The 14,689-nt window shown below is 48.6% G+C and overlaps 1 protein-coding gene across 6 annotated transcripts in view; it reads left to right on the top strand.

Moving 5' to 3' along the window:
* Positions 1–14,689, top strand: part of LOC102245558 (CUGBP Elav-like family member 2) — a 592,914-nt gene that overhangs the window by 565,184 nt on the left and 13,041 nt on the right. For all 6 annotated transcript variants that reach the window (XM_014548447.1, XM_005877131.2, XM_014548445.1 and 3 more), the window contains 2 exons: positions 2,007–2,055; positions 10,463–10,597. In XM_014548447.1, the coding sequence (XP_014403933.1) occupies positions 2,007–2,055; positions 10,463–10,597 (184 nt within the window). The remainder of the gene's footprint in view (positions 1–2,006; positions 2,056–10,462; positions 10,598–14,689) is intronic.

Genomic DNA, 14,689 nt, shown 5'->3' with positions numbered 1-14,689 from the left:
CAGTTTCTTAGTTCACAAGGTCCTCTGAGAGCTGGATGCCCACTCCCCGTGCGGCCACTTCTGTGCCCCTCCCCACTCGTTTTGGGTGACTTGCTATGAGCAGTTGTGCTCTCTCTTACCACTATGTCTGTACATGGGCTTTTCTATTGTCCCTCCTGTGCTGACAAGTCCAATTTGGCCTTTAGGACACAGATCGGATACCACTTTGCTGAGGAGCCCTCCCTCCCCACCAGCGCCGGCTCCCTTGGGCTCCTGCACACCTCGCTCCTACATCTGCCATAGTTCTTCCCGTGTTGCTCAGGGCTGCTTACGTGTCAGTCTCCCCAGCCACACAGGGAGCACCCGGAACGTCTAAACTTCTCCCCTTGGCCTTCATTCCTCACTTCTTAGCCTCGATCCAGGGACACAGTGGGTTCCTCACACACATTTGCTGAACGAGTGAATAAGGCCTGTGGGAAGAATAGCGTACTCAAAGACTCAGCCCATCTTCCCCCAACACTTAGGTTGAGCCTGTCTCTCCATTCTTACCTGTAGGATGGAGGCCACATTCCTTAGCCTACATCAGGAATTTCCATAGTTTACTTCTGCCTGCTTTTTAGGTGTATATTCTAGTCTTTTTGGAAAATTCTGGTCTATTTACCTTTAAACATTTCATTCTCATTCCAGACTCTTCTACAAATTGAATAGATTAATGAATGGAGTGGGAATATGCGTAGACCCCACATCTCAAGGCCTATGTTCTGTGCATAAGAGCATCTTGCCTTTTAGCATAAACAAAGCAGCTCTGAATTACTTAGCCTCTCATCCCCTGGCGGTTCTCCCTCTCTCCTCTGCCTCTTGTGTTTGGAAGACCCTGGCAGGCATTAGCTGCACATGGTCCTGACTGCCTGATAATAATTTCCCATCATTTAAGTGCCAGAGCCAAGTACCATTCCCCTTTCATTTAAATTAGATAAAACCGGAGCTGTGGCTTGCAAGTGATGGAAGTCCACTGGGGAAATTAAAGGTTCAGAGAGAATGGGACCCATTATAATAAAAGCATTTGCAACGCCAGTGATTCCATCTACCCTGTGGCTCCCATGCTCCTTGGGGTAGGATGAAATATGAAGCAAGAGGACCTTTGAAAGTAGTCTGAGGAATTTATTTTAATTGGAAATGGTGACGGCATTCTGCGCTTGCGTAAACTCTGCAGATCATGCACAGTGGTGTGATGGGCACTGGGTAAAGGGCCGGAGGGCGCCCAGTTCATCTCAGGTTCTTTCTGCTCCCACATAAGTACTGAGCAGACATGGCCCCAAGGCCCGTGTCTCCCCACTTCTCCCCCTCTCTTCCTCCCTCCTTCCTTCCATTCGATCCCACAGTTGGTGTTTAATAAAAAATTATATGATGGCACCTAAATCAGTCAACTGCTAGGCCTTCAATTCTGTTGACTCTGAGACCTCAGATTTATCCATGCAGCAGACAGAATGGCCAGAAGAAACACAATCTGCATTCAAATTTGAAAGAAAGCAAAATAATAATAGCGCGCTTTTTTTCCCAGCACATCCTATGCCCTGTTAATTAAGCACATTACTTGCATTTCTCATTTAATTCCCACAGCCCTACTGTGCCAGTGGTATCTCCATTTCACAGATGGGGAAACCACGTCTCAGAGAAGTAAAGATACTTGCCCAAGATCACATAGCTATCATAAATGGCAAGACCAGAACCACTGCCGAGATACAGGAGAAAACCATGCTGAGTGGCAGAACCAGGTTTCGAACTCAAGTCTGACTGCAGCGCCCATGCTTTTCTAGACTGTGTCCACATGACTTGACCAGGTTCCATTCCTGAACACAAGACACAGGCTGGCATTTGGATTCGGCTACTTTTACCTGGGAGAGGTCTTGTTATTATGCACGTGTCCTATAACATTGTCAGTGTTCAAGTTTAATAGTGTGGGATTTCTGAGACTGTTGTTAAACAGTTGTTCAATCTGCCTTTACCTTCTCACTTTTGTATTTTAGATGCATCATCCCATTCAGATGAAACCTGCGGATAGTGAGAAGTCAAACGGTAGGTGGTGACCGACTGTCTCATCTAATGTCTGTGTCTGTAAGTCAGGGGGTCCGCTGGGAGGGGGAGGTGCCAGCCTCAGCAAGGTGGAGACAACTGCTCCGGAAACTGGCCCTGTAGTTGGCTCGTCTGGGGAAACTTGAGCTTCACTCTCTTGCCTCATTTACCTCTGGTGTGTAAAGGTCCCTGAAGATGTTACCAGAAATGGTTTTTCGTGTCCCTCTGTGTGGGCTTGCTCTGGGTGGTGACCCTGTGGCCTCTGGCTCTTGTTTATCTGCTCCTACAGAGGACACCTGATGGGGAGGAATGACCTTACACTGTGCAGAGAAGGTGAGCGGGAAAGGGAGGCTCACGCAGAACCAGGCTACCTCTTTTCTCTCTTCCATTTATTCTTCTGTGGCCTGGAGGCTGACTTACTGCACTATTCTCTAAATTGTTCCAATGCATTTGCATCCAAATTCATTCAGAATTCAGTCTGCTGATTAAATAAACATGCACGTGGTGCAAAAATATGCATTTGATGAGGTCCACGGAATCATTGAGACTTGACTGTCCGAGACACAAGAGGGTTGATAGCCACGTTTCTCTCTCTCCGGCTTTTGCTTCCACTGACACCAGCCTTTTGTCCCTGTTTTGTTCTTTGAATTTACTGAAATGTATGTTAAAGGACTCTTCCACCTTCTTCGACCTCAGAGCTTGCCCGTCCCACAAGACTGACACGATCGGCACGCTCCCTTCCGCAGGCAGTTCTGCACCTCATTCATTAGTAATCAGGGCAGAAGCCATGCACTCAGAGATCTGCATATCTGCAAATGTAAATTATGATTGGGCTCTAGGTCTCTCTACAAGGTATTATTTGCTAAGTGCAGTGCATCCCATTTTCTGGCTTCTTCACAGGCTAGAAAGTTTTGAGGAGAATCCCATGGATTGTGGGCTGCTAGCACCTGGTTTGCGTGGCGGGAGCAGACCTCAGTGCTTTGCCCACGATCTTCTCCTCAGCCACACCTTCTCGGAGGGTTACCTCCCTATGTCCTCCTCTACTTCATCACCAACACGCACTTGGTGTCGGAGGGTCTCAAACCCGCCACTGCTTTGTTGTGGGATCTCGATCAAGTCCCTTCATTCCTTTATTAGACAGTGCGTTCTGATAATGTACTGTGTGCCAGGCACAGTACTGGCTGGGGCTGCAAGAATGAATTTTAAAAAGAACTGTCTGCAGAAGCCTGCCCTGACCTCATGGAACTTGCATTCAGTCTACTGATCTCTGCTAGTCACTCAAAGACTGAATTTGAAGGCCCTCATCCATAAAATAAGAATGATGGTAACTGCCTCGCATAGGTTGCCCTTTTTTTCAGACCTGGACAAGGTGTTTGTCACATTGCTTTGTAAAGGATGGAGCACCTCTATACATATTGACTATTGCTATCCAGATTTGTCCCTGGCCCTAAAGGGTTCTGCACTGGGCATGTCCTCCCATGCTGAAGGCCGTGCACTCATGCCAGTTCCCAGAACCCTTTGCTCCAGAGTGCACATTTACAGTCTGTTCTGCTCCCTGTGGGAGAGAGGAATCTTGCATTCATGGGATGAATTCTGTCAGTGAAGGTCCTCTTAGAGTTCTGGCCCAAAGAGATGTTCCCTGTCCTCTGGCCCTATCACTCTGTAAACTGTGTCCATACAGGGACCAGGGAATGAAAGTCTATGGAAAAGGGATCATCTTATTTCTGAACCTTAGGTCATAGTTATAAAGATGTGATGAATTAGAGACCTGAGTAGGAAACATTTGACCTGAAATACCCAAATAATTGAGCCACGAAAAGATTTCTTCTTTTGCATTTTCCAATGTCCCAGGGCACAACCCCAGACTTCCATAGAACAGCTGCAGGGGGTCTCAGAATGGCCCGTTGCCCTTGCTGTCCACTGTCTACTCTGCACACTGAGGGTAATGTTAGCCACAGCAACAGAATAAAGCTGCCATGATCTCAAAAACCAAGCAGGACTGGGCATTGTTTTACTAAGATGAGAGAATACCTAAAAATAAGGCCATTTTTCAGGGAGCATCCTAGAGTAGCAGTTAAAAACCAGTTTGAGGAGCCTGGACTTGACCCCTGACCCTGCACTTGTTAGCTGCATCCTTGGTCATCTTCTGCAACCTCCCCTGGCCTCCTGTGTCCAGCTGTAATGGGGCTGCGGTGTTAGGTAGTTGGAATTCCACTGGTAGCACTTGCCTCACAAGGGTGTCTGAGGGGTACATAAGTCACTATCTACGAAGACTGAGCATAAAACCTGGCACATGGTAAATACTTGCAGTGCTGTTACCGATGTGAGTCAGGCTCGCTGAAGCTGGTACTTCCAGCCGTGGCTGTTCATATCAAGCATAGACCTGAACACACAAAGGAGCCCCCCAAAACCTTCTTGTTGGATCAGTGCTCCCTTTGCTTTGTAGATTGGCCTTCATTTCCTGAGTTTCCAATAAAAAAAAAGTCAAAGTATAAGTGGACCAAATTCTGCTTTTCAAGTGCTCTTCTTTTCGGAGGCTCCAGTGGAGCTCACCTTGCATAGATGTGAATAGGATTCAAGGTTCTCCTTGGACCTGGTGGAGGAGTCGAGGAGCCCCCCAAAACCTTCTTGTTGGATCAGTGCTCCCCTTGCTTTGTAAATTGGCCTTCATTTCCTGAGTTTCCAATAAAAAAAATTCAAAGTATAAGTGGACCAAAATCTGCTTTTTCAAGTGCTTTTTGGAGGCTCCAGTGGAGCCTACCTTGCATAGATGTGAACAGGGTTCAAGGTTCTCCTTGGACCTGGTGGAGGAGTCAGGGGGAATGTATACTTTCCCAAAGCAAGTGATAAGAGCTGCAAGCCTTTTCTGATTTCACATGGCAGCTTTGACAGGTAAGCATAGTTTCCAAAGCTCAGAGAGCACCAAGATTGCTTTGGCTCAGATGCTCGAAATAGCTCCAGTAGTTGTGAAAGAAGTCTGACGAGCTCTAATTGCACTTATATTGAGTTTGCTGACATTTATGGATAGCACAAAGGCCTCATCACAGTTAGACAGTTACTGCCTTCATTAGCAGGATGTTCTGATTTCTAAAACTTTGTATTTTCTGAGCAAGACAGGCTGCTCATCATAGATTAATTAGTGATGGACACGTGAATTCCAGAAAAGCAATCACTCTTTTCAGCCTTCATCCATGCAGAGATTCTGACCAAGGGAACCTCTGTGGTGAGCTCAGAAATGTTGGACTGCTCTCCAATCTGCCCTGCACATCCGTATTTTACTGACCGGGCTCCCGAAATCTCCCTGGCTTCCTCTAGTCTGTCCTTTTCATTGGCTCTGATTTAAGCTGCAGCCTCTAGCACATTTATGCCAACTCACTCGTTTTGCTCCTGCCTTCATGCTTCTATGCAAGGTGTCTTCCCCGCGCACACACACAGTGCATTAGCAATAAAATGCTTCAGCCTTTAAGAAGAACACACTGAATCAGTACCCAAATTTCAATAGAACCCAACTTTTTTTGTTATTTCTCCATTGCACATAGTCCAGTGATGGTGGGGAAGGGCATTGGAGGCACATTTATGCCAACTCACTCGTTTTGCTCCTGCCTTCATGCTTCTATGCAAGGTGTCTTCCCCGCGCACACACACAGTGCATTAGCAATAAAATGCTTCAGCCTTTAAGAAGAACACACTGAATCAGTACCCAAATTTCAATAGAACCCAACTTTTTTTGTTAGTTTTCCATTGCACATAGTCCAGGGATGGTGGGGGAAGTGTGGCTTTGAAGAAGGTGTGGCTTTCAGGGACCAGCATATGCCAGCACAAACATAGTTACTCTCTTCAATTTCGTGTTATCATTGGAGGGCCTGTTTTCCACCTTTTAATCCTTCATCACTATACAGGAAAAGATACCAGCAGTGCAGTATTGAAAATTAAATGCAGTTGCTAGATCTGAAGTTTGTCTAGCCGTGAGTGATAGGAAAAGCATAGAGTTGCCTCTGGTTCTGTGCTTGGGGCCCTGGTGGCCGAAGCTGGTGCACACTCTTGCGTCATGCTCCTGGGTGAGAGGCTTGCCCTTGACTCTGTGGCCAGAGCATAAATCCATCCTGCTTTCACCCTCCGCCTTCACAACTTGTAGGGGTCCTTGAAGCCTCAAATCCAGAAATGTCATTCAAGACCCCTGTCTCTTTTCCCAAAGCCTCCAAAATCCCCAGGGTGTCCATGTGCCCAGTTCAGAGCTCTCAGGGGTCAAGATAACCAAATATTGCCCGGGAGGGTAAAGACCAGCAAGGCTCCAATACACATAGTTATACAGGGCGTTCCTATCCGGCCCGTTTCTGATTTACTAGAAGATGAAGAAATAATTCTGAAATTCAAAGTGGAGAAACACACGGATTTGGAGGCAGTAATTAAATGCCATATGTTAGTACTAACACATTGAAAAGTTGTTAATTAATTCAGGCCACCCCAAATCCAGGTGTGACTTTGACAGGTTGTATACCAGGGTGTAAGCACAGGCTTACAATTAGGAATTGCTTTAAAATTTAAGTTCCTCTTCCCGGGACTTAAAGAAGTTCTCACTTATCCTATTAACCCTTTCTTATTTAAACTGTGGGAGGAAAACTTGGAGTGGTCCCTGGTCTGGAGCCCCTTCCAGGCCTGCCATTGTTGTTACTGGCGGTAACCCGTCCGTGCAGCACTATGGGCATTGGTCTTTCCCCTCGTTCCCCCGCTGGTAATCCTAGAGGGAAACAGGCTTTTTCCCAAGAGGACAAAGACCCTCTCTTTTCTTTTTTCTTTTTCTTTTTTTAATTTCCCTAAAGCACTTAGCAGAATACTGTGAACATGGTTGGTTTATTTAAACAATCAGCATTCTTGTGGATTGAAAAAATAAGTAAGATACTTACTGCCTGTTCATCAAACATTGATGGAAAAGTTAAGTGAATTGGAGAGCATCATATTTATTTAAAATGTTGACAAACCTGTTTAGAGGGATCCTTAGCGTGGGAGTCCCAGGAAGAATTTGTATGAATAAATTTTCACTGGAAAGTCAGGAAAACTCAAGGAAGAGGGAGGGTGGGTATGTGTAGTTATCCCCATTTTGCCATCAAAGCAAACATGGCCCAGCTGTTAAAACCACAGAGCAACCTTGACTAGCAAAAGATTGCAAACATCCAGCTCCCTGTATGCACACACACACACACACACACACACACACACACACACACAGATTAGCATTTTGACTAGGATACAGATGGTATAGATTCTAATTTTTTTATTTTTAGCTAATAGGTGTAATTGAAAAAAGTGAGAGTTATCGCCCATCTCCCTGTCTCAATCAACCCTTCATGGTGACTAGGAAGTCAGAATTTCTTAAATGGTTTTCACTATTTTAATATTCATCTTAGTTTTAAAAAAATCATTTTTAGCGTACTGAGGAGCTGCATGTTTGTTTATTATCATATCCCTCTGAAGCTCAACATCTACAAATTGTTGTAGCTAAATACCATAATCATAGGTTTACCAGTGAAACCAAGGACCGACTGGGAATGTGTTATTTGCTTTTGTCTAAAAGAACTAAAACCAGAGTTTTTAGGATTAGAAAAAATAAAACAGGAATTTATTGTTACGATAGCAGTCGCAGCCTCCCCCAGGCAGAGCCCCAAAGATGAGAGGGAGGACGGAGGGTAAGAAAGACCCTAGAGGTGATTCCCTTCCCCCTGCCCCTATCCAGTGGGTTCCTGCACTTCCGTTCCAGCCTGAACAATATCGTGTCCTCACAGTGGAGGGTGTCCTGGTGCTGGAGCTCACAGCACCCCATGGGAAGGAAGCTCCGTTCTCAGGTACCCCATGTTTCCAGCACTCAGATCATTGTTGTGCCAACGCTGCCCTCGACTTCCTGTGCTTTTACCAGTTCCCAGGAGGTCATGGGTAGTTCACTGACTCTGCAGGGAGAAAAGATAAACTGAAAAAATGTTTTATCTACATACAGGAAGTCAGGTCCTCAGTGGCCTCCCTCCAGGAATCAGCAGTGACCCCCAGGGCCCATGGCAGCCTTGGACCCTCTGTTACCTTCCTTATGCGTTGAGCCCCTCTCTGCAGAAGAAGCAAGTCACGGTGTCTGTTGTGCTGAAGCCAGGCTGCTTTGCTCCCTCGGCCCCACAGGCAGGCCTTCCTCACTGCGGGTTCTGCCCCTGCCCCGTCAGCGTGTTGTCCCCCTCCCGCTGCCAGCCTATCTGGACCCTGCCGTGCGTCTGGAAAGCCAGCTTCACGTCCATCTTCCATCAGGCCTTTCTGAAAAACCATGAGCACAGTTCACAGTGGACAAGTCCTGTGGGATTGTGGTTTCAACCCGTGTTCCTTGGAGCCCGGAGTTCCTCTGCATGGTCTTCGCAGCAACCACAAGTGTGGGAGAGGCTGCACAGAGGGGCTCTGGGCTCCAGCAGGCCCCCCACCCCATGTGCTTCAGTCAACCAAAGCTTGTGGCTGGGCCACTTCTCTCCAGTAGAAGTGGAGGAGAGAAAAGAAAGAGGAGAGGGAAAGGAATAGAGTTTAAGCCTTCATTTTATAGATGACAGAACATGTCTGCAGAGGTCGGCTCATTCTCCAGCAACTGAATGGCTGCCCTGGACCTGGGACCCGAGGTTCCTAATTCCAGCCTCGCTCTCCCCTTCAGGCCTCATCTGCCGCCTCTGGGCTGCCAGGCAACACAGTGGAGTGGAAAAAAGCCTGGGCTGCCCTAAGATACTGGCTCATGGTCCGGGTTAGACCACCTCCTTGCTGAATGACCCAAGCAAATCCCTCCCCCCGGCCAGGCCTCGGAATCTCTCTCAGAGCCAAACAACACACCTCTCCAGGCTCTCACGTCCACCCTGGGGTTCTGTGACCTGAGCGGCTAGCTGTCTCACCTAGACCCCTCGGACCTGCGCTGTCCGAGAGAGTAGTCACACATGGCTTTTCACATTTAAATCCGCTAACAGCAAATTACATTAACCTCCAGCACCTCAGTCACAGGAGCCACACGTGCTCCAGCCACTGCAGGGACGTCACTAGAACTTTCCCTTCCTGCGAGCTCTGCTGGTCAGCCTCGGAGTCGGCGCCTTGAGCCACATCACTGCTGCACCCGCAGCTCCTCTGTCCCCAGCCAGAGGCAGAGGCCGTGGAGTGCGGCTGACGCGCCAAAAGTAACTGGCCTAGGAGGTCTAGAGGACAGTCTTGTGGGTTGGGTGAAAGAGACACTTACTCTCCAGGAAAAGGATGAGAGAAACAAGTACAAGATTATGAAGCACGTACAGAAGGTTTCTGCAGGGCGATGTCTGGCGGAGCCCTTCCCTAGGCCAGGCCGCTCTGAGGGGCTGCTACAGCCACGGCCCTTCCCTCTCATTCTACGATGAACGGACAGGAACATGGGAGCGGCAAGCCTTCCCCCTGAGGGTTCGGTGACAGTCTCTTGCTCTCTCCTGAGAAAAGACTCCCGGCCCAGTCCTGAGCTATAAGGGCACCTTTGAGGCTCAATGTGGGAAGTCGTCCTGAGCACAGGCGTGGAGATTTTGAGGAAAATCTCCCAGGTTGTCTGAGGCAAACCTTCCCTCATCTTTTCCCCCATCAGGTTCCAAGCTTAAAATGTGCATGTTGTTGTCATGACATCCAAAGTGCATTTCTGTTCATCAAGAGCCCTGCCTCCAAGTGGGAGGAAAAGTACTGTTCCCTCCTTGTTCTTTTCTTTTTTTTTTTTTCGGTAAGGGCTTCACCCCGAGCATGGGGTCAGGACAGGGCCATCCTGACATAATTCTCAAGTAGCTGCAGCCCCATTCTCTTCACTGGGTTCGCCTTTCTCTCTCCTTTAAGCACACAGACGCCTGCTGTCCTGGTGAGGGCTGCGGGGCAGAGGTCGCTGACTGGGTTTCCAGAGAAGCAGGCGTCTCTCATCGCCTACCCTCCGCTGGGTCTGTGGGGACCCAGCTACACGAAATCGAAAAGGGATGTTTTCTTCCCTCCAGTGCTTTGTTCAGAGTTTTGTTTACTGTTCCACTACATCTGTTCCTTTAGTTTTCCCTCTCCTGACCTTTTTCTTTCCCTGTCATTCAAAAAAATTGACTCCAAAAATATCTCTGTGGCATGGTCATATTTAGCCACTACATGGAACTTGCCACAGTTTGGTAAACACATGACCATCAGTGTCCAAAAGGGGGGAAGAACTCCTTGGTGTCCTGTGTCCCGTGAAGCTCATTATTGGTGAGAGCGAGCTCACAGAGCGCAGGTGCCGGGAGGGCAGGGGGGGCACGCGGAGGCGGCCCTGGGCCCCAGCGCAGGCTCCCGTGGCTGGCACGCGGTCTGACGTGGTCGTGAAACATTGATGACAAGGAAAACGAGGACAGTGGCCTTTGCCTCATGCATTATGTTTCCTTCCTAGCTGTGGAAGACAGAAAGTTGTTCATAGGAATGGTTTCGAAGAAATGTAACGAGAATGATATCAGGGTGATGTTCTCTCCGTTCGGCCAGATAGAAGAGTGCCGGATCCTCCGGGGGCCCGACGGGCTGAGTCGAGGTGAGTGAGCTGTCGCGCAGGTCTCGTTCCTGAGGCGCTGATTGGAGCTCTGTGTCACGGTCAGGGCAGATGCAGCTTCCGCACGCAGCCAGGGTTACCCCGTAGTACATCCCGCGTGGTACAGTTATCCAAGCTGAACTTTTCACCGTAGCTCAGATGATCACATTTTATTTCTCAAGTCGGAAGGTCCTGGTGCCAACATATTAGCTCAGGTTATCACTGTCAGATGGGAAGCCGGGCAGCCTGCCCTGTTGTTACACATGCCTTTTCAATCGCAAATTGAAGTAGGTCCTGGGGTGGTGGGGGTGTAAATGTGGGAGAGGAGCAGGAATACTTACTGTTCTCATCTTAGTCTCTGGCTTTCCGGTTGTGCCTAAAAGAAATGTGGAGGGTGTGGGCCTCTTGACTGTGGTGTAAACCAAGGAAAACGGCCCACACTGCCACGGAGAGCAGGGCAGATAGGCACTCAGAGGAGCTGGGCCCTTCCGGGGGCATCGGGGTTTTACGTCTCAAGACTCCTGGAGTCCTGGACGCAGGGAGCCCATTTAGTGACAGGGAAGTGACTCCGTCCAGAAGATGGTCACCGTGGTGGAAGCAAGGCTGCGGCTCGAGCACCGTGAAGCCGGTATTTTTGCAGGCAGTTACACAAAGTAGCTGGAAATAACTATTCTCTCTCCATGTTTGCCGTCTCCTGTGACAAGGCCACCCCCTGCCTTTTTAAACCACTCATAAGGGCTGCCGCTGAACGCTGACATTCTTCTGGTAGCAGTTTCCCCAACAGTCCAGCGAGGCCCCACTGAAAGCAAGTACATAGAATACGTTTCTCCTAAGAAATCCGTACTTTTGCAACACTGAAAGGATTTCATTCCATTAATGCAGTTATCAGCGCAAGTTCCGTGGGGCTAATTAGAACCGTCTTTTCCTTCCCAGTCTCTGGTTCTGGGGCAGCACGGCCATCCCAAACCGCACGCGGAAGAAAAGGCTGGGCACCAAGTATCACAGCTCTGACTTTCACCCGTCTCCCTCGTTGACTTAAAGTCAGCACCACGTGCGGGAGCACATTTGTTCTTTTGACTTTTAGACATAGCGCTTCAGGATGTCAGCTGTCAGAATGGCAGGCACAGAGAACAAACGTGTTCCACCCACATCCACCTCCACGTCCCCAAATGGAGGGGCTCTGGAGCAAAACTAGGAGGAGGCGGATCAGCCTCGAGCTTGCCATCCCTGTATTCTGCAGGTGGTTAAAAAAAATAGAGAAAGAGATGGGGGAGGAGGCATGGAGATCACAAGCACGATCTAGCAATTCTGAAACTCTCATTATGAAACCCTCACTGATGAGATGTGGTTCTCTAAAAACTGACCAAGACGGTGGTATTGAGGGCTATCCTAAACGGCAGGCCCAGCGCCTCCATCTCATCTGTCGCTCTCCACCTAGGCATAACCAGCATCACCCAAAGCAGTGCGCCATGCTGGTGACCCGCACAACCACTGGCTCCTGTACAGCCTCCCATCAGAAAGCCACTAGGATTTCCTTCCTAGCCCTCCGTGCCACCCTGGCAGATTCACACCATGAGAGCTTCTAATCATATGTGGTCACTGGTTCTTCTGCAGTTACGACACACATGTGCCCACTCAGGCAGACAAGCCAGGAGAGAGAATTCCAAGGGAAAAAGCAGGGTGGCAGACAAAGGGTAGAATGTGTAGGAAACACACAATAACATTTTTCCAATCCCTTTCTGCTGCCACGTTCATCACTGGAACCACCATTCTCTCCTGTTGCTATTCTCAGTCACTCTTCTGTGTTTTCACGGTATTTGTTCATGCACCAGGGCCTCTGGCACTGAGAGCAGAAAGGCAGGCCCTTCAGTTACTCACAGTGGGATTCACAGAGGCTTGAGGTCGCTGACCCCCAGGGCCCACCTCAGAACTTCTCCCGGCGTGAAATGTCCCTGCAGTCATTTCATCTTCCCACCTCTCTGCCTCAGTTTCCCCATTTGTAGATGGCAGAAGTCACAGTACCTGCCCTGCGTATCTTATAATGCATCATGGGTGAGCACTGTGGGAGATTTTTAGTACAAGCATGCCGTCCGCCTGGTTTAGTAGAGACCTTGACCGTGAGTTAGAAGGGCATGACTTCCACTCTCCCTCTGCAGGGCAGGGCCTGTTGGTCCAATGACAGCCCCCGTCCACCTTTTTTTTCTTTGCATATGTCCAGTGGGGACAGTCAGGAATGGCTTTGGTGCCTGCAGTGTCTAGAGCTCCCTGAGCATCCATGAGTTATTTCTGCCGATTAGACTGTAAAGCCGCCCGAACTTACATAGGAAAGAGCTGTGCACAGGACTTGACGAGGGAGTTGGCCAGTTGGATCGGCCATTTGCTTCCTAAACCGGCACTAGACCCAGAAGCGGCCTGCTTCTGAAATGAGTCAGGGAAGACCCTCATCCCTGGTTTATGCGAATGCTGGCTCCATGTGAACAGCAGAGTCCCCCTTCCTGCCCCCACCCTTTTTTTGAACAGAAAAGTAATTTCTGATGAACTGATGAGCATTCCCTATGGCAAAGAAGAAAATACTCATTTATAACCATTTGTTCTGAAATATAAAGGCAGACAGTGGTAGATTTTTCAATTAGCAGGACCCAGGGACTCCTGGGTACAGGGGACCACTCCTGAATCAGTGTATTTGTTAAAGGAACAATTCTCTCCCAGGCTACTATTCTGCTTTCATTAAATAATTGCAGTTTTCAATCAAATATTAATGTGTCTCCCATTAGTGGCACCGCAGATAAAGGGCGCTCAGCACTTCTGGTCTCAGTGCCTGTTGCCGGCTCAGCTGTTTCAAAAATAAATAAATATTAAGTGAAACGAAAGCTTGGCTGCTCTGAAAACTGCCTGCTCACAACTAAGCCAGGGTATAAACTAGTCAATAAAAAAGTGTTTATTGGGTGGTTCATTTTTCTTTTTTTGCTTTTCAGCTACAAGAATGATGATGTTCCCCCTCACGTGTCTCATGTCATTTCTTCTCTGCCACATCAGTGGTTTAAATTCCACTCAGGTTTCTCCAGGCTTGTTGACTCGGCCTGCCCCCCCACTTCTCCCCCCGCCCCACTGAACCAGGCTAGTGGGCTGCCAGGACGCACAGCTTGGTGCCCATCAAGCACCACTATACTCTCAGCACCACTGTCTATAAGGAAAGAAGAAAAAAAAAAGCCTGCTCTGCCTATTGGCAAGAAAGACTATTTTAAAAGTCCCATCATGACTCACCAGCACCCAAGTCTGTCATGTTTCAGGACAGACTCCCCCACCCCCAGCCCCAGGAAATTGCCGTGACTGTGCACAGACAGCACCTGGCCCCTGCTGCTGGTGCTCCCCCTCAGGTGGCTCCTGTCATTTCTTCTCTGTCCCCTTAGTGCTGAGCACGCTGAGGACACTCAGCAAATAGCAGGGCTCAGCCAGTGCAGTGCGCCCACATCTAAGCATGCGTTTCCCCTTTGGGAGCGGTAACCCGTTCTGCCATCTTTCCTAATTTGCCAAGTTTGGTTTGAGCTGCTGTCAAGCACCTTCATGGTCTCACCTCCTTCTGCCATGACAGATGGACCTCCCAGGCTGCTGCAGGAGCCTTCACTGAGAGAGCAAACAGCATGCAGGGAGCCCGCACCTGGCAGGTCAACTGAGATCGGAGCTCTCAGAATCGAAGCCTGAGGCGTCCGCGCCAGTACACTTACGTGACAGTGTGACCTTAGCGTGTCGATTTCCTAAAATACACATGTTTGTTCTCACCCCCGTAACCTCGCAGTCAGAATAGACTATTTGGGTACAACCTACAGGGTTTTCTGCAACTGAACATTTGTAACTCAAAGACAATGAAGGAATTTATTTCATGTTTTTTCCCCAAAAAAAACTAGAGTCAAATCTCCACTGCCATTTAAGGTAACTTTCTGCTTGTTTAAGAATATTCCAGCTGTGTTTAAGGCGTTCCAACATTCTCCTGCCAAAACCCCTGACAAATGAATTGGCAATATTATCAGGGATGTTGGCGAGCACAGACTGGACTCAACCATTAAATCCTCATTTGTTTTTGTTATATCTGATCAG

This window comes from Myotis brandtii, unplaced genomic scaffold (genome assembly GCF_000412655.1).
Source record: "Myotis brandtii unplaced genomic scaffold, ASM41265v1 scaffold508, whole genome shotgun sequence".
Classification (NCBI taxonomy): Eukaryota; Metazoa; Chordata; class Mammalia; order Chiroptera; family Vespertilionidae; genus Myotis; species Myotis brandtii.
The sequence above is the reverse complement of the archived record's forward strand: the minus strand, read 5'-3'. Positions and strand labels throughout refer to the sequence as shown.